The sequence below is a fragment of the Chrysoperla carnea genome, chromosome 2 (genome assembly GCF_905475395.1).
Source record: "Chrysoperla carnea chromosome 2, inChrCarn1.1, whole genome shotgun sequence".
NCBI classification, from domain to species: domain Eukaryota; kingdom Metazoa; phylum Arthropoda; class Insecta; order Neuroptera; family Chrysopidae; genus Chrysoperla; species Chrysoperla carnea.
Window position 1 is genome coordinate 5564463 of NC_058338.1, and position 21539 is coordinate 5586001.

General features: G+C 29.8%; 1 protein-coding gene across 2 annotated transcripts in view; it reads left to right on the top strand.

Annotated features, from left to right (window-relative positions):
* Positions 1 to 294: 294 nt before the first annotated feature.
* LOC123293765 overlaps positions 295 to 21539 on the top strand; it is a 98375-nt gene continuing 77130 nt past the window's right edge. For both annotated transcript variants that reach the window (XM_044874670.1, XM_044874671.1), the window contains exons 1-2: positions 295 to 425; positions 13069 to 14053. In XM_044874670.1, coding sequence (XP_044730605.1) covers positions 13094 to 14053 — 960 coding nt within the window. In that variant the 5' untranslated portion in view covers positions 295 to 425; positions 13069 to 13093. The remainder of the gene's footprint in view (positions 426 to 13068; positions 14054 to 21539) is intronic.

Consider the following 21539-nt stretch of genomic DNA (forward strand, 5'->3'; position numbering starts at 1 on the left):
ATGCCTTATTCCAAATAAGTATTTCTAACTACTGTCATTTTTATGATACAAAATCAAAATAATTTAATGCATATTTCAATCTTTAGCACATATCTACACGCTAGAGGAGCCTACAAGTGCACCATTTTTTATCATGCCTTTTTTTTTATACAAAAAGACATTTTTATATATTTTTTTATTAAAAAAACAGCACAATGTTTGATCTGAGCCACGTTTACATGAAGCCTAAAAAGTGTTTTTTTTAATTAAAACAATAAAAAATACTGTAATTTAAGTGTAATATTATTTAAGTGCTAATCAAAATTTTTTAAATGTGAAGTTTTCCCAAAAAAATAAACTTTGTGAGGTGTTTTTCTCAGTGTGTGTGGTTTGTTTATAAGTGAAATTTTTTTTAAATGTTTTTTTTTGTGTGTGAAATTTGAAAGGTTTGTTCTAATTTTTATTTGGCAATTTATTTCTATGGCAAGTGATTTAGATTTAACCTCAAAAAAAATAACTTTCTATTGATCTGTGTATAGTCATGGAAAATTCATGGAAATTGTTTTTTTATTTAAAGGGTGTGTACAAGAGATTGCAAGTAATTCTAGGACAAACGAAGCTTAATTAAGTAATTATTTACGTTTACGAATATGAAAGAGAAATGAATAAAAATTAGTAGATATTTATTATAAAAAGCAACCCCTCTTGTTTTATTAATAATAATTTATCGGCGACAACAGTTGTCCAAAACACATGAACTGATGATCTGATCACGTGCAGTTACAATTTGTGTTTGAGTTATTTAATATTATAAATGTTGAAACCCGTTAAATAAAATTAATGGTGCAATGTGTTTCAATTTTTTTGAGTATTAATACTGTTGCCAAGCGATTTTGTTTTGTGATTATGTAAAAAGGGTTCTTTTTTACTTGATCGTTTTCTTGTATGTGTAAGAAGAGGGGTGCTATTGAAATCACTATAAAAAAATGCAAAAAATGTCTATTGTGACTTCTGTCAAATATGAAGGCCAAGGCCATAAGATTGTTTAAAAAGCGACAGACGTCAATCTCAACGTGTGATTATTATATTATAATAATGGGGTTTAATCTCCGTTTTCTTGACATATACGCCTATATCAGAGGCCACCCACATCATTATTTGTTAATCTTTATTTATTTAACTTACAAACATATTTTACAATTACATTTTGATGTGGGTGGAGAATGTGATCAATTCTACCGCCCCCATTAATTATATATTGTTGACACTGCCTGGATTCGAACCCGCAACCTCAGTCAATAGACTAAACGATCGGAGACTAGCGCCTTAGACCGCTCACCCACTTAGGCTCTAGATTATTATATTATTAAATATCTAGAAACTCAATTCATGTGTTTTGTTGAAAAATATAGTCTTCTAAAGTTGAAAACAACGTGTTTCGTTGGCTTAGAAAACCTTAACAGGTATAAAAATAGATTTTCATCATATATTTATACCTTGCATATATGTAATATGCAAGGTATATTAAGTTTAGTCCCAAGTTTGTAACGCTTAAATATATTGATGCTAAGCAAAAAAATTTTAGTATAGATGTTTATAAAATCACTTCATTAGTCCATTTCCGGTTGTCTGTCTGTCGTCTGTCGCCTGTGGTCTGTCGTCTATCCGTCTGTCATCACGATTACTCAAAAACGAAAAGAGATATCAAGCTGAAAATTTTATAGCTTTCTGAGGACGTAAACAGTGAGGTCAAGTTCGTAAATGAACAACATAGGTTAATTGGGTCTTGGGTCCGTAGGACCCATCTTGTAAACCGTTAGAGATAGAACAAAAGTTTAAATGTTCTCTGAAGGCCCCTAAAAATTTAACTGGTTAATTATGATATAATAATGGACAACTATACCAAGTTTCATTAAATTTTGAATGCAAAGTCTATTACCGATAGTACTACCTTAAGTACCGATAATATTGTGTACTTAATAATGTATTTGTATTTGAATCGTGTAAATTTTTCTATTTTTAAATTCTAGCAAAAAATAATCTGAAAGTAATCATTATAAAAAACTTGAATTATTGAATAATTGTAAATGTTTTTTTTTGTTTTAATTGCTTACACAACAAAAACTTCAAGTATTAATTGTTTTAACAATTTTACATTTAAGTAAAGGAACTTTTTTTAATCGTGGTAATTTCCGATGGTAATGTGCCGATTTGTTGAATGATTTTAATACACGCATATATAAATCAAAATGATGATTCTTCCGGTTATTTTCTTACAATTATCTACCATGTATAGATAGTGTTGATTACTCTATCACATTACACATACATACATGTCACACATACATAACTGATATTCCCATATACATAATACATACTATACAATTTACGCCTAATTTTCGCCCTCACGGGTAAACAGTGATGTTTACGAAAAACTGTTTCAAACAAAAGTTGTTTGATTTTGAGTAAGGAACATTTTTTACACTGAAACTTTTGTTCTATCTCTAACGGTTTATGATGTATAACCCAATTGATGTATGTTGCTCATTTACGAACTCGGCCTCACCTTATACGCCCTAAGCACGCTATAAAAATTTCAGCTTGATATCTCTTTTCGTTTTTGAGTAATCGTGATGACAGACGGACAGACAGACAGACAACCGAAAATGGACTAATTAAGTGATTTTATGACCACCAAAATTTTTAAGCGTTACAAACTTGGGACTAAACTTAGTATACCTTAGTATATTTCAGTACATGGTATAAAAATGAATCCTAGTCTACAAGTCTATCCATTATCTTATGATGATGATTCGGTGATTAACCGAATTTAACCGAAATATATCAAACAAACAAAAAAGTTTAGTTATTACAATGAACTGAATTCAATAATATAATAAATATTGTTGAGTACTAAGTAACAACTAATTGATATTTAAAATACATACGCAAATTTAAATAACATCATTTTATGAATATTTAAATATGAGTACACTACAGTTCAATAAAAAATGACTCGACATGGGAATGACAAATTATAATTACATCAAATCAGTTTTTTTTTTTGCCATTTGAAAATTTATGCAATAGTTATGTTTTTCGATTTCCTTTCAATCTTTGAAATGATTAATGTTTATTTGAAAATCAATAAATTACCTTTATTTGTAAAACTAGTTTTAAATCTTATATGCAAATTATTTTTGAAATGTTTTGATTTTTAACCGACTTCAAACAAAAAAGGATGAGGTTATCAATTCGACTGTATTATTTTTTTTTATGTATGTTACCTCAGAACTTTCGACTGGGTGAACCGATTTTGATGATTCTTTATCTATTTGAAAGCTAGTGCTTCCCGTGTGTTCCCATTTCATTTTGGTTCAGTTCTAACAACGGCATTCATGAGAAAAGCATAAAAGTCTTAAATTTGCATTAAGTATGCACGACTAGAGGACGAATAACTCAATATCACGCCGACCGATTTTGATGATTCTTTTTTTAAGTGACAAATTAGTTAGTGTACTTGAGATTCACTAAAAATCACAAAAAAAAAAAACAAAAAGATAACCGACTTGAAAAGAAAAACTTTTCAAAAACAAATTAATATGATTTAAAAAGTAAAAAATTAACGAAAATATAATGAAGTTAAAATTATTGTTATTTTTGGAGTCGGTGTCAGCCAAGGAAACAGCTCGGACAGAACAGTTTGCTATATTAGACGTTAGTATCGTATAAATATGAATGTCAATATTTATCAGTATTGATACTATTGTAATATTACTCAAAAACAAGTTGTTTATGGTAAAATGTAAATTGTCTGTCGTAAAATGTCAATTGAAATGTAAACGTCTCGACTGTTAAGCGGTACGAAGTTCGCCGGGTCAGCTAGTTAATTTTTCATGGTTTTTTTTCCCTTCATCAATTCATTATATCATGTATATATGAAATATACATAGTATATTAAGTTTAGTCCCAAGTTTGTAACGCTTAAAAATAATGATGTTAGGAAAAAAATTTTGCCATAGGTGTTCATAAAATCACCTAATTAGTCCATTTCCGGTTGTCCGTCCGTCTGTGGACGCGATAACTCAAAAACGAAAAAAGATATCGAGCTGAAATTTTTACAGCGTACTCAGGACGTAAAAAGTGAAGTCAAGTTCGTAAATGAGCATCATAAGTCAATTGGGTCTTGGGTCCGTAGGTCCCATCTTGTAAACCGTTAGAGATAGAACAAAAGTTTAAATGTAAAAAATGTTCCTTATCAAAAATTAAACAACTTTTTTCTGAAACTTTTTTTCGTAAACATCACTGTTTACCCGTGAGGGCGCCAATTAGGCGGAAATTTTATAATATGTACTATACTTGATTATCAGTTATGTATGTGTCACATGTTTGTATGTGTAATGTGATAAAGAAATCAACACTAACTATACATGGTATTTCAACAATTAACTCAGTCAATTGTTTGTTTTCACTTGTTTTCACCTTCAGTTCAAATTTTTCCAGGTACGATTGTACACACATTTTAAAAACACTGTGCAGTGTTTTCATTAGTAAAATGTTTTGATTTACTTATGTAATAATAAATAATAATATTGATTATAAAATATGTTTTGTTTTTAAAATTTTTTTGTGGTTTCTCATACTAAACACTTGCCATACAAATAATTTATAATTTATGTAAAAATATTATAGAGAATATTTATTATAATATTAATAAATAAAATTATATTTTACAACAAAGAGAAGTGATTCCATAAGTTTTATAAGTTAGCAGCTAGCAGCATGTGTTATTATAAATTGTTGCGTTGCATGGATATTGATGTGATGTTTGATTTAAGAAATTATGACCTTGATTTTATTACAAAATATAAATTTAAAAAAAAAACATAACATAATAAAACAATTATTTTGATTGATTTTATACATACTACATATTTATAATGTGTATACATTATACGTGTAGTTTATTTTTTATATTCGCAGTATTCCAAAACTTTTGTTTATAATCTAAATCAGGCATGAGCGAGTTATTTTAAGTCGAAGTTACCATTGTTATAACTTAATTGTGTGTCTCTTTATCCAAGACCACGTTGCTCATAGAAGAGGAAGCGAGATGGGTTTACGACTTTTCTACCTATCTCAGTTTCTCTAATAGTAATGAGATAGGTAGAATAAAAAATATTGTCTTTCTGTCTTACTCGTACTTTAGGCTGTCACTGTCTTACTCGTATGTTAAGTTAGGAGTCCGAGGTGCTTCTGTAAGCCACGTTTAACCATGCCTGATCTAAATAATGAGTGGTCGCTTAAGGCTGTTCCCACAAAGTTACGTTTTCTTAAAATTATCTTCATGCATTCTATTATGCATTTTATATCAAAAAATCTAGAGAGTGTGATAAAAAACTATCTTATATATTTAGACAATCTTATAGTTTATAATCATACCATAAAAATATAAGGTTGTCGATGATATAAAAACAAAATTTTTAATTGAATAATGAGTTCATCGAAGATTCATCATTTGATGAACAGAGACGACTATAGTTAGAGTATTGATGATTGAAGAGATATATCTATATTATCAAATTTATAAGCATCACTTGCACACAATAAATTATGTATTTTTGTAGTTGCGTGGTATTGTAAAGCCAAAAATAACAAGAGAATTTTTAAATTGGAATTCTTATCTGCAGAAAAATCAACTATAATATTTCATATATTTGTTTTTATAAAATATTATTATGGTTTATGCAACCATTTTATAAATTTGACACTGTTTATAGTATAAAATTTAAATAGTGCGTGTCATGCAAAAAATTTTTTATTGGTTAAAAAATTTATTGTTTTTTTTGTAAATAAAATTCGGATGAATGAGATTTGAAGGTCTCTGAACTTATAAACTCCACCAAAACTAAATTATTTTAGATTAGAATTCCGTACCTTGAACTTATCTTTTAACATTTAAAATTCTTCAAAATATGAATTTCATAGTTTTAACCACTTCAAAAGAAAATTGTATGAACCATTGAAAACGAATTTCGTAAAATCAGCTAAAAATCGTTAAGTTGGTGTGACTTAATTTATGGATAGCTTCGAATTGGGAGAGGGAGCTTGACGTCAACTTTCCCCTTCTCCACTCTTAATCCTTGATTCTTGCTAATCGGAAATAGTGCAACTAATTAGCACATAAATAGCACTAAATTTTTAGGACTGAACCATTGGGTTTGTGATGGTGGGGGGGAGGGCTGTTGTAACATGGGTGAATTATTCATTTCTTTAAACTAACAAACTAACTGGGAATTTTTATTACATGGTTTTTACAACTTTTTTTTTTTAATAAGTATCTTCGTATAAAGTTTCCATTATAAAGTAATGAGTAATTTTGACACATCTGTTCATAACTTCTAAAAGAATTAAGTTCAAAGTCCATAAAAAGTTAGCTTTTTTTGTGTTTTATGACGACAGTATGATTTAAAATTTACATCGATCATTTTTTTTTTTTTTTTGATACAATTTGAAATTAATTATACTTTGATTAAAGTTCGAAAATCATTTTTGATTATCTTTAAAATGCAGATTTGCATAATGAACCCAATTATTTTCGTATCACACAATAATTTATTTGCAAAATAGTTTTTTTGCATCACTTACAAGTTGAAACTTTACAAAACATCGGAAACTCAATTTAGAAATAGAACGTAAAGTTAAATTCTATTATTGTTAGTACATTTAGACAGTACAGTGTATATTCAATTCAGAAAGATTGTTGTAACATTTGACATTTTAGTTTGAGATAAGATTCGGTGTTACGTTTATCTATGTACATATATGGGAAAAGTGATAAAATGAACTCTTTTATTATACCATTTCTTCCAAAACTATTGTATTGATAGCAGAGGAGATTTAGGAGAGCAAATTTGCCTTAATATCCGTTCAACCTTAAGGTAGTATGGATCTTCAACAGATTATCTTTAATTTAATACACACATTAGCATAATTTATCATAATAATTAAACTGATTTTATAACAATTAATAATACATAAAATTCTATTAAAAAAAAAAAAAAAAAATATAGTTTTTTGACCATTCATTTTATTGTAGTTATTGTAGTTATAATTCCTATATTATCGACATACTATACTCTAGAAATCTTTTGTATCATACTGAAAATAATAGATTTGGCAACGTTACAACGGTTTAAAGCGCCGAGTTATGTTCTTTAAAAGTTTCGGAGTCGATTGTCTATTTTATAAAAACAATTTTTTTGTGACATATTAATTAAACTTGTGAACCGATGGCAACGACATCTGTTAATGATTTTGAAAGTTATCATACTCATAATGAAAATATACGGAAATTACAATGTGAGTTATGATTAATCGTTAATATTTTTATATATATATATATCTTTAAGCTCTTTTTTTTGTGCATTATTATGTGAACACAGTTTTTTGGAAATATGAGAATTTTGGTCTTGTATAAAGAATAAAGCACGGGATCCCATTGAGTTAATGTAAAAACTACGATTTTTAATTTTTCATTTAAAAGGTCGATTAGGTCGAACCTCAAACTTGAATAAAACCTTATTTAGATGCTTATCTTTAATTTAATAAAAGGCTAATTGTTTCTAAGTTTATTTTTATATTTTACCCATACTACCTTAAGATGAATGTGTGCTAGTCATAGGCATTTAATAGGGCTTTTCCTTTTAAAATCACGATTCATATTTGTTTCGTACTAAATGATTTATAACCAATGTGATAAAATGAATAACAAATATCTTCTATCTTAGTCCTACTTATTGCTGTCAGTACGAAAAAATAAACTCTGCACTTGCGCTTATGACATGATGAAAAGGCCTATGATTGTTATATGTATAAAGTTTGCATGACCATTTAATCCCACATGTACCCTTTTTTCGTACATTTCTACAAAGTTTATTTACAAAACAAATACTTTTTTTTTTTTTAACTTAATCCGATTATATTTTTCTATCTCACAATTTGCATATGTGTATTGTGTTTTGTTTGTGTATACATTTTTTTTACCAATACAATCAATTTATAAATGTAAATATCTGAAAAAAATGATTTTAAGAAATAAAGATGTGTTTGTTAGATTATTAGTTATTTTGTTGACTTCCGTCAGAGAGTATTTATCGATTAACGTAATTGAATTCTCTTCTTCATTTCCGTTATTCTATTTCGTTCTGTATAAACCTATAGTATTCGTATATTTGTATTGATACTATATTGAGAAACCTTCAATAATGGTTTCGAATGGTACCTCATAATGAACTTTTTCGATGGACAAACTCTGACATAAGTTTGTTTTTAATGAACAGACCGTAAGGCATAATAAATCGTTGGATAATGAACATATTAAGGTAATTTATTTTCTTACTTCTGATTCAGAGGGGGCAAACGATTATTTTTCGTGTGTAAAATTGCAAAATATCGAAAAAAAATTTTTTATCTCCAATTTCGATAAAACTCAGTATATTAGGTAATTTTGACCCAAAAAGTACAAAAATCGGGTGCATTTGTTGACTTATCGAATAGTTTTTGAGATACGGCCCAAAATCGGGCCAAATATTGCGATATCTCAGAAATTCTGCATCCAATCATTAAATAAACCCGATTTTCATAATTTTTGGATCAAAATTACCCCATCCACCGAGTTTCATCAAATTCCACAACAAAAATTTTTTTCACGATTTTCTCGATTTTATCAAAGGGGTACCCCTTAAAAAAATTTCAAAAAATCGAAAAATTTTTTTTGATGTCAATTTCGATAAAACTCAGTATATAAGGTACGTTTGACCCAAAAAGTACAAAAATCGGGTGCATTTGTTGACTGGTCGAATAGTTTTTGAGATACGGCCCAAAATCGATCCAAATATTGCGATATCTCAAAAACACTGGATCCAATCATTAAATTAACACGATTTTTGCACTTTTTGGATCAAAATTACCCCATCCACCGAGTTTCATCAAATTCCACAACAAAAATTTTTTTCACGATTTTCTCGATTTTTTCAAAGGGGTACCCCTTAAAAAAATTTCAAAAAATCGAAAAATTTTTTTTATCTCCAATTTCGATAAAACTCAGTATATAAGGTAATTTTGACCCAAAAAGTACAAAAATCGGGTGCATTTGTTGACTGGTCGAATAGTTTTTGAGATACGGACTAAAATCGATTCAAATATTGCGATATCTCAGAAACTCGCCTTAACCAACTGAACTAATAAGGCGACCACTTTTGTATATGTCTAGACACATTTTCCTATATAAAATGACATAGTTTTTTTTTTATATATAAAAAAACATAGCAAACAATAAATTAAACGATTAGATTCTAATCGATGTTGTTTTAAATAAATATTAAATAGACATGAAGATGGTTGTGCTATTAAGTATAAAATGTATATAATTATTAAACATTTAATACTTGTTAGAGTATAGAGTAGTAGACTTACTGACATAATAATTGATTAAGTAATATTAATAATATAATGAATGTTATGGGAGTGGTGTGTATGATTTACATGAACTTGTTTAAATTATTTCAAGTGTGGAAATATTTATTTTTTATTATATTGATCTAAAATGTTTGTTTAGTCATATTTATGTTCTTCAAATTATTACTATTTTATGTATTAGCTATTAGAAAACACGTTTTTTTTTATTATTGCTGAATTTTAAATTGAGTACGATTTATGGTTGACTAGCTGTGAACTACCCGCTTTGCTGGGCAACATCCCCACTTGCACCCCTCCCTCCACATTTCCTTGCGTGGGATAACAGTTTTGTAATGTACACGTCATGCTCTTTTATTTGATACCCCACTTAGGTATATTTGTAAATATTCGATAATTCCTTCCCACTTTCTCGCTACACCTTTCTACCCTCCGAATGTTAAAAGTAGATAAAAACAATAGATCTTTGAAGCTGGTTGTATATCGTGTCAATATTTGAGCTTAATCGATGCACAACTTTTTTAGTTTTTGAAGCATATCCCTTTCAACCCCTATTTCAACCCCTTACTCTACTATAATATGGATGTATTATACATAAAAACCTTCCTCTTGAATCACTCTATCTATTAAAAAAAACCGCATCAAAATCCGTTGCGTAGTTTCAAAGATTTAAGCATACAAAAGGACATAGGGACAGAGAAAGCGACTTTGTTTTATACTATGTATTGATTAGGAATTAAGAGAAACATTGTAGAAATTGATTCTGATCTATCATCACTTCTATTAAATTGAAGTAAAGAACTCAGGTCACCTAGAACCACCCTCCCCCCACCAAGTCAGTTCTATCCAAAAAAAAATTATATATATGTGCTAATTAGTTGCTCTTTTCCCAAATTTGTTACTCAATCTATTTAGGCTGACGTCAAACTACTCCGTAAACAAATCGTAAAAACTGTATAAACCCAAAATTCCAGTAAACACTTACGAAAAAATAAACCGTTTAAAGTGAAACCTATGTATGACCTTCTCCCATTACCACTTACCAAATCGGGTCTGCTTTCAAAGTTTAATGCTATTTATGTGCTCTTTAGTTTTCCTAGTCTCGATTTTGTTGCTTAAGTCGTAGCAGGAATTAACGATTAAAAGTGGGGGAGGGGCTAGGTTGAAGTCACGCTAAGCCCCCCTTCAAATAATAAAAACTGCACAACTCGGAAACTTATCAAATTGACCACATTTTATTGTGTACTGATTTGAAGGACCCGCCTCACTTATTTTGAAGTCAATTAGAAACTAAATCTATTTAATTTATGAATGTCATTTAAAAAAATGATGAATAGAATAAAATGAATAATTAATTAAAAACGAACACATTCTATAATTTTATTAATTATAAATTTTAATTATTTTAAATTTATATTTCACTCTGTTAATAAAATTGTTTATCACAGTCACAGTCACAGTCATAGTCATAGTCACGTCTATACTACTCCAGACGCTGTCAATAACATCCGTCTGTTGTACATACTGGACTCTACGGGAAGATAATTTATTTTTAGATTTTTTTGGGACGAAGCGAATTTTTAGGTTCCCTGATCAAATGTTCTGCCAACTAAATGCCATCTCTAGTCATAGCTTTATTTTGATTTTCTTGAGGTGAGATTGGGCTGGTGGTATTGTCGATTTCACTTAGACCACTAGGACTATGAATATCGTTGTGTATCAATCACTACTTCATGAAAAATTTAGAGTTGTTTAGAAAAAGCAAGAGTGCGTTTTGATATTTAATGTCAGCGGATTCCAAACGTTGTTAAAAAATGACTTACCGAATGCTCGATAATTCGAACAGCGGAATAAAATTTTTCCTTAAGACAAATATGAGTTGTCTACGACAGGCATGGGCGAGTTATTTTAAGTCGAAGTCACCATTGTTAAAACTTTATTGTGTGTCATAAACTTTATTGTGTGTCTCTTTATGCAAGTCCGCGTTGCTTATAGAGGAAGAAGCAAGATGGGTATACGACTCTTCTACCTATCTCAGTTTCTCTAATAGTAATGAGATAGGTAGAAAAAAAATGTTGTCTCTCTGTCTTACTCGTATTTTAGGTTGTCACTGTCTTACTCGTATGTTAAGTTAAGAGTTCCAGAGACTTCTGTAAGTCACGTTTGCCAATGCCTAGTCTACGAATCTTGTCGACAGCGCCTGGAGTATACTTAATTTAAATAACTATTTTATGGACATTTTACTGTGTTATTTTATTTACACTCGTGTGTATCGGTCATTGTAAGATCTATTTTATTACGCCATCAATAAATTTTATTCATCTTAAATAGTCAAAATTATTTAATTTAGAATTATTGATCGATTATTTGTTTATACGGAAATATTTTTAATATACTTAAAAACAATATGTGCCACTTTGGAATAACTTTTTAATAAAATGCTTTTATCTGTTTTGTAAAAAAAAATAAATAAGTTTATATTATAAAGTGGAGTAACCTTGAAAATTTTAAGTATTGCTAAAAAATTTACGTAGTGTTTTTTTTGAATGTAAGTAGGTGATAAAAACATTGTATGCAAGAATTACTAATTCGTGATGTCGTCATGCGCTTATTTACTGTTTTCTCTCTTACTCTTTTGCTTAGCTACAATTTCTTTATTGTATGTATTTTCCGGATGGCTAAACTTAAAAACTGCTCATTCCAGACAGAAAAATAATTTAATAACACAATTTCCTGTTTGAATCTTTATTGCTTTGTTCCGATTTAAATGAAAATGATTTCAAAAATAATAATAAGCAATAAAAGAGGAACCTGTTACTGAATCTCTAGCATCTAGATCTATGGATATTTGGACCTTTCTAGACAATCCACCTATCGGGTTGGCGATACAGATAGCAAAATAGTCAAAACTTTTCTGCCAGGCCTTCTTCTTACACGTATGAGACCTGTCGTATGTAAAATTAAATAATTCCTGCAGGTTCCTTGAGTTTAGATTTGATTATACTTAAATCTTGGGTTACTTTTTGATTGGTGATTACTAGTTGCGAGCGAGACCAAGACCATAGTTGTCTTTGGTATTGGTCTTGACGATTGTATCTTAATATTAGTCTTTTTCAAAAATATGCCTTGGTCTTATATTATATTTTTCTTGAAAAATTTGCGAGACCAAAAGCAAGACCACAAGATGCGACTTATTTTGCTAATCACTATTGATTACGCTTTCTGAGCGTTTTGCTACAGGAATCCTTGAATGAGCACAAGATACTGCCTGTCATGTATTGAGACGATACTGCTTGACACTTTTGAGGTGGTAATCGTCGTGTATAGCTTGAATCAATCATTACAGACATTTTAGATCTTTTGTAAATTTCTGAAGATTTTTTATTAAGTGATTAAATGAAGATATTCTTATCGAAGGGCATTTTTGTACTAATGCGTTGAATAATTTTTTGTTAAGTAATTTTTATCTATCTGTGAAAAATCAACTCGATTTGATAGTAACTCTTGGTACACATATGTTCAATAACTTATGGAATCACTTGAACTTTGATACGTCAACAAAAAGTAGTTTTTTATATGCGTTTTTTTTTTTCCAAATTTTCTCCAAATTAGGTAAATAATCTGTGCGGACGAATACATGGATTCAAACGTATCAGTAGCGACATCCATACGACCAAATAACAACCATACATCGGATAAAAGTATGGAAAAAATGACACACATATCGTCATCATCAAAGAACAATAACACATCAAACAATTGTAGTACGGAGACCCAGGTAGAAACGGGTGGTGGAGGCGCGGGTCCAGGTGGTGGAGGTCATAAAAACGGCACAGCTGATACTTCATCCGATGAAAGTGACATCGAAGACGACCTTGTGTCAGCTATCCATTATAACACAATTTCATCACTTGCAGCACTTAAAGATATGTTACAAATGGAAGGAGAAGATGATGAAGGCGATTCCGAAACAGGAACGTTCTTCAAGCATTACTTCCTGAAACATATGAACGCCTTACCTTCCCGAAACTTATGTTCGCCCTTCAACTACGATCGACGTCGCTTATCTGAATGTCGAGAAGAGGATGAAGACGAAGAACAAAAAGACTCACAGAATCATCAACCGCCGCCGACTCCGGGTAATTCGGCGGCAACAACTAGTGGTAGTGAAAAAAGTTTATCGGATGCATCCTCAAATGCATCCAAACAATCTATGGATAAAACACCACAAGTTCCACAAACACAAGTGAGTGAGAAAATTTTAACAGGACCTAAACATAAATTTATTGTGACCAAAACACAGACTCAAACACAAATTGCGCAAGCATTACGACGACGACCGTATAATCAAGCGTACACAGTGCATTTTCCAACGACGTCAGATACATATCGACCATCGGTACAGGGTATTTTTAATCGTGCATCACCATTGCCAAGTCCACATTTAGATAAACGTTTTTTTGATCAATCATTAATTGAAATGAAATCACAAGCATCCAGTACGTCCACATTGGATGATTCATCAATTATTGACGAAGTGTGGGTGAAACGTACTGGTGATTCAACGCCGATAGCAAATGTTGCTAATAAAAAAAAAGTAAGTGATGACTTTTTTTTTTTTGTTATTTTATTATTGTGGAAATTTCCCGATTTTAATTGTAGGTATAATTGCTTTTGGTGGTAGGAAATTTTATATGAACGTTGAACATGTTTTTGTATATGGGATTTACTTGATAGATTTGCTAGCAGCCAAACACGGCGTTGCTCGGGTTAAAATACATCGCTTGTTTAATGGTATAAATAATATTTAAGGATCCATTTTTTAACGTAAATGTTATAGATTTTTATAATAAAACCCGAAAGAAGAGTTTTATTCTATTCTATTATCTTCTATTGTCCTTTTTCTTGTTAGAAAATCGTTGAATTTAGTAAAATTTATATCCAGGCAGAATATTTTAATATAAATAACTTACTTTTAACAATAAAACCCTTGAAAAAACACTAAACTTGGTTGAAATTAAAAGATTTAAATTTCGGAAGAAGGCCCAGAAAGTTCGTGTCCGGTTCTGGCTTGATAGTTTTACTGGTCGTCGAGGGATGGCGCTAACAGCTCTCGGCGGTCAGTTTAAAGTTGATTATGATTATAGTTTTCGATTTAAACAAACTTTCTCGACCATTTCTAAAATTTTCTAGAAAATTTCAAATCGATTTTGACCGTTACACACATTTGGCAACTTTCTAGATCATTCCAGAAGTTCTTATGAGTAAGAAAAGGACAGATATATATTTTTTCACATTTTTACCACCCACAACCACCAAAACCACCAAACTCCACCACTAACTAACGCCACCAAACTCCCGTACTCTCACCAGAAGACCAAGGGGTATTTACCGCCTCAACGGGAAGTTGATTGGAGTTGGTGGTCATAGAGAAAACTCGGGCAAAACGGGTTGAGATATGCAAATTTTAAAACGAAGCTAGGAGAATAATCTGATCGATAGACGCCACTCAAAGTCTTAACTTTTTTTTTTTATTTAAACTGGCTTCAGCAAATCTGCTATATAGCCAAAGTCTTAACTTATAAGAATTTTTAAGTATAAGGTATCTTTGAGAAACATAAGTTGAGTCAAAATATCTTTTTTTATCTTCTCTAAAGTCATTGCTCTTCTAAGAGTCATTTTGTGAACTTGCGCTCTATTGCATGATTATCAATTGAAACATTTTCAAACTCGAGCCTCAATACAACAAAAACATCCTTGATTGGATTGTAAACGTGCTTAATAAAACTCACATTTCGTAATATTTTTTACGAGTTCTTGATTTGAAATTTTATTGATTATAAAAATCGAGGTCTATCAACAGTTGATTTAAAAAATTTATTGTTATTTTATTATAATGCAAGAGTTATTTTCATTGTTTTCACAATTCGATAATATTGTTGCGTGTTTGCAACTATACGTACTTAAATATATGGTGGGGGGGCTGAGGAAGTGTGCGATTTTGAAAACGTTGTACAAAAACTTATTAATTTATTCAAATTATTATTTTTTTACTATCTTAAAATCCACAAAAAGAAGGTATGTATGTCACCAATTAGGCGGACCCACTAATTTTGGGACATTCTTTTCAGCTGCCATGCCAGTTTTTCACTAGCTGTCACTAATTTGCTTAATTTCGGAACCAGGACTCCACAATCTTGAAACCTATTAGAGCTGGGTTAATTTTGATCACAGATTTGAAAAGTATGCCTCAAATTTAGTAGGATTACATACTTGGTTGATCAAAATTGGATAAAATTTGGATGTGATAGAGCAAAAACAAATTTTTTGGATTCTGATGACGTCATCAAGTTAAAAAATTCGATTTTTTTGATAACACAGGCAAATTTGATCCGATCTTATTGGAATTTTTTTTGAAACCCACTAACTTTGGGTCATGCTTTTCAGCTGTGATAACAGTTTTCACTAGCTATCAATTTCGTGCTTAATTCCGGCACCAAGACTCCACAATCTCGAATCCTATTAGAGCTAGGTTAATTTTGATCACAAATTTGAAAAGTGTGACCCAAATTTAGTAGGATTACATACTCGGTTTATCAAAATTGGATAAAGTTCGGATGTGATAGAGAAAAAATAAATTTTTTGGATTCTGATGACGTCATAAAGTTAAAAAATTCGATTTTTTTGACATCTCAGGCAAATTTGATCCGATCTTATTGGAATTTTTTGGAAACCCACTAATTTTGGGTCATTCTTTTCAGCTGTGAAGCCAGTTTTTTTCTAGTATCACTTACGTGCTTAATTCCGGGACCAGGACTCCTAATTCTTAAAACCTATTAGAGTTAAGTTAATGTTTTATAACCAACGTTTTTAAAATCGTATATTTCTCTGCGTCACTTTGTAAATGGTCGTGCGATTCGATACTTAAATAAATTTCCAACACAAAATAATATTTTATTGTTGAATGAAAACACGAAAGAAAGATGGTTGGATGTACGTTCGTATTAAAAAAATAAAAACATTATAGTTGTTGATTATGTAAACGACGACGTATAATTTTACATTTACTAAGTGTACAAAAAGTTAAAAATAACACTCACAAAGTTATTATCATTTTCTTGTTTACACAAATATTTGAAGAAATATCGGTTAAATAGTCAATAAGTAAATCGTGATAGTCATAAACCGTTAGTGATACTAAAAGAAAATTATTTTTCAAGAAAGGGTAGGTAATTTAAGTATATACAATAAAGGCTATTACCATTTTTGGTCTAAAGTGCACGGTTATGGAGATATAGCGTAAAACGGTTTTCCTTAAAATGGAGGCACTTTCCTTAAATTGGAGGATTTTGTGCATTTACATTCAAGTACATGATACTGAACCTGTTTAAATAATAAAATAACTCCTGCAATTTAATGCAGAAAAAAATTTTATGTAATAAGAAAGATCAATAGGGTATTATCGTTAGTCAAAAATAAATTATGAAATTTGAAAAAAGTTAAAATTTATGTAAAAATATAATTAAATATTCTGATTTCGAGTCATAAAAGCACATTTTTCTTTTAAAATATTAAAATTAAAAATCGTAATTCTTAAACTGTATATCACGTGATCTAAAACGCTGGTAAGCCTTGCTGTGATGTCATATCGGTATGAGTCATAGACCATCAATTAGTTCAGTGTAGACAGTTGATTATAATATATACATAGATAATAAGTATTTATATTTATTATAATCAGATGTCTATGAATATATCTGTCAAACTTATTTGTGTTATTTCATATAGTGATACCCATATTACGTCATCAAATTGGATGCCCGCGTTTTTGACAGTTTAAAAAAGGTTTCAAATTTAATTTAAGTTTTTGGCAAGAAAGCGTGTATATTTTTCCGAAATAAATTTTTGATGGCTTTTTATTAGCTAAATCAACATTTTGAAGTACTGTTTCAAAAATAGTGGAAATACCCTATTCGTCAATAATGTAGGTTGTCGACTAATGATCCATTTGAAGCGGAACTTACTATTGGAACTCCGTGTACACATATTCATTTGTTTGTTTGTATTGTTTGTAGTAAAAAACTAAATGTAGGTCATTTGAACTGCAACTATGAACACTCAACACACACACAGCAACAAACAAAGACAAATTATTGTCATAGTTGCAGTTCGTTTTGTATATCAGTATGAAAATACTTATTTTTTTCTAATTCCAGGTGTTTTTCAAGTAAAACGCCAACTTTTAAACTTATGTAGTTTACTCTTTAATGAATAATAAATAATGCTATATTTTGTAGTTCAACCACAAAATTATACTTGTCACAAAATTAACTTGATACAGTCAAAATCGGTTATAACGAAATCGTATATTAACGACAAAAATGAACGGTCACGACCTAAACCCTATATAAACGTAAAGTTGTATCTAAAAATTAAATAATACAGTCAAAATAGATTATTACGATGAAAATGTTGGTCCCTGCTGAATCCCTATTCGTTCTGTGCGTAGTCATGGTAGGGACAATAAAATCGATGCCAGCGCAGTGAAAAATTTTGGCGATAAAGGAGGCTGTTATGACTAATTTGCAATTCTTTATATGTTAATGTTATAGAAAATGTCAAATTAAAATTATTGAAAAACGCTAATTAATTAAACTTAATGCATTAAAAATTGTGAAAATAAGAAATCCAATTGCATAAATATTATATTTTAAATGTAAATAATCATAATTATTTATTTAAATTTGTGAGACAATAATATTAAATTTTCAATGTAAGTCATAAATACAATCCATACAATTATGCATTCATTCAATTCTATAATTAAAGTAGTGTATCGTTACCATGGAAACGCCTCCTATAAAACTCATGCATTGTGCGAATACATTGTATCGCATTTAAGATGCAGGCACCCTCATATTTTCGTTTATTATTGGAATAAATAATTACCCGAAATCAGAACTTTAAATTCAGTCTACTACAAATTGACAAAAAGGACCAAGTATGATTCTGAATATTTTGTCAAGCGTCAGAGATGCCCACATACACAGATTTGCCTGACAAGATTCGCATTTGTAATTTTTTCAATACATAACACTATTAAATTATCAATTTGTCCAGTTTTTACATTCCATAGCACACTAGTTATAAAAAAAAATAAACTTTTACGATTTAACGATTTTGACTGTATTATGTAAAATTAAAATACGGAAGTAAAAAATTGTGTATTTAATTTTTTTATTACAATGTTTACCATCATGCATTGCAGGTGATATAACGATGTATAGTTTTGGGTCATATCTCATACATTGAACTTTTCAAGTATATTTACATTTTATTTTGTGGTTTGTTGTTGAAAAATAATTATATTCACAATCATTTTAATATTTTAATTCAATTTTGCCCACAACCTTACCCACGTTTTTATAATACCCTGTACAGGGTATAGCTAGCTACAGGGTAGCTAAGTTGGCAACATATGGAAATCTTTTTTATTATAAGGTTTACGAAAAGATTTATTCTTTATAAAAAGAACTGCTTTCAAAAATATTAACTTTAAACTATTGGTCGTTTAGAAATGTAGACCATAATAGTGTATTTTTTTTTCAAGTCTTACAGAAATTATGAGAGTTTTTCTCATCACAAGAGTATAGATGTTAGCCAAAAACTATTAACTTCGGTTTTTGGGCCCATTCGTTTACTTTTGTTTGATAATATTTTCACTCACAAAACATCATTCAATAATCACGTAAACTATTTTTAATTAGCTAGTGATTTAATGATTTAAAGTTAAAGAATATTTAACTCGCTAAATATTTAACGCATATGTGCATAATGCGTGAGAGAATCTCTCATGACGTGCATAAAGATTACCGAACGGTTGATCCAAGTGATGACTGATTAAAAACCTTTCTCAAATATCGATTTAAAAAAAAATACAAATGGATCAACCTTAGAACAGAAACAACTAAAGCTTCGTTGAAGAGTGTCTCCTGAATGGGTAGCGTGTTTCAAAATCCGATCAAATTTGACTTGAGTTAGAGAAATATTAATATTTTAATGAAGATTGCACTGTTAGCTGAATACGCATAAAAAGTTTATCGTATGTGACACAGATTACAGATAATATTTGCGTCAATTCAGCAAATCTTATCTAAAGTCTACCACACACAATATTGTTCCAATTTTAAAATATTTTCACACGATAGATTATAAAAAATAAAAACTTTCCTTTAATACTTTGCTCTAATTTGATTTTGATGAAACGTATTGATTTTTTGATGAATACGTTGCTCAATTTATGTAATTCTTTTATTTATTTACATTTTAACAATTTTAAAATCAATAAATTGATTGTGTTGAGATTAATTTTTAATTGATTTATCACCAGCAAACAAATATTCAGGAAATCTAAAGTATGTCTAGACTTTATGTCAAATTTCAGAATCTCATAAACATTTGCAAACCGGAAATTATAAGAAAATATAATTGAACTGGAATAATTAAGAAATGGGAGAACGTTTTCTGGAATCATCTCCCGATCTATAGGGTCTATCTATGAAATAAAAGCAATATCCAAAAATAAGTCCAAAATGCATATTACATGGCCTACCTGATTTATTGATTCTTGACTATTATGGCTTTGGAGACATACTAGTGTCCATAACACCTTAACTATTGACTTTTGGAAAAAAGTATATGAGGCACTTGACTTAAAATTACCTAAAGAATACGCTCTATTAAGCTATATCTATCAAGTCATGGGACATCGTGATGATAGTGTTCCATTTTTAACCGACTTCAAACAAAAAACTAGGAGGTTATCAATTCGACTGTATTTCTTTTTTTAATGTGTGTTACCTCAGAACTTTCAACTAGGTAAACCAATTTTTTTAAATCTTTTTGAAAGCTATTGCTTCTCGTATGGTCCCATTTCATTTTGATCGAGTTCTGTCAACGGCATCCATGAGAAAACTATAAAAGTCTTAAATTTGCATTAAGTATGCACGACAAGAGGGCGAATAACTCAATATCACGCCAACCGACGTCGATGATTCTTTTTTCAGTAACAAATTAGTTAGTGTACTTCAGATTCACTAAAAATCACAAAATAAAAAAAAAAACTTTGAACAAAAGAAAACCGACTTCAAAAGAAAAATTTTTCCAAAATGAAATTAATATGCACTAAAAAGTAAAAAAAATAACGATAATATAATGTAGTTAAAACTGTTGTTATTTGTGGAGTCGGTGTCAGCTAAGCTATTCTGTCTTGTAGCAAACTGTTCTGTCAAAGTTGTTTCCTTGGCTGACACCGGCTCCAAAAATAACAATAATTTTAATTACATTATATTATCGTTATTTTTTTTTACTTTTTAGTGCATATTTGTTTTGGAAAAGCAATTTTTTTTGGAAAAGTTTTTCTTTTGAAGTCGGTTTTCTTTTTGTTAAAAGTTTATTTTATTATTATCATACTATACATTTATCATCTTTCTTAGGTGATTTCTGATACGCCCGACTTAAACTTACCTTGCTAGCAGTAACATACATAACAAAATAACTTTTAATATAAGTTATTTGTGTAGAAATTGAAGGTCTTCTTATCATAAAATTTGTTGTTTAGTTTTTTAGTAAAATAATTTAGATAAGATAAGATATGAACCGAAGCCGAAGGCATTATGTGAGAGATATTTCATGTTTATTATTATGATAATATATAATTCAATAATATTATCTAAGTTACTTGTGTTGTTATAGTGCTGTTTGTTTTTAAGCAAACTTTTTATTTCTCCTTTGAGATAGGTTTCAGTGGGGGTTAGAATGTGGCAAGCATACATTTTTAATGTCTACATTAGACATGATTATCATAAGTACTTCATAGGAAAGTACAGTAGAGTCAAGATAATCGAGATATGATATAAACAAGTGCAAAACAAACAATTGACTGAGTTAATTGTTGTAATACCATGCATAGTCAGTGTTGATTTCTTTATCACATTACACATACAAACATGTGACACATACATAACTGATAATGAAGTATAGTATATATTATAAAATTTCCGCCTAATAGGCGCCCTCACGGG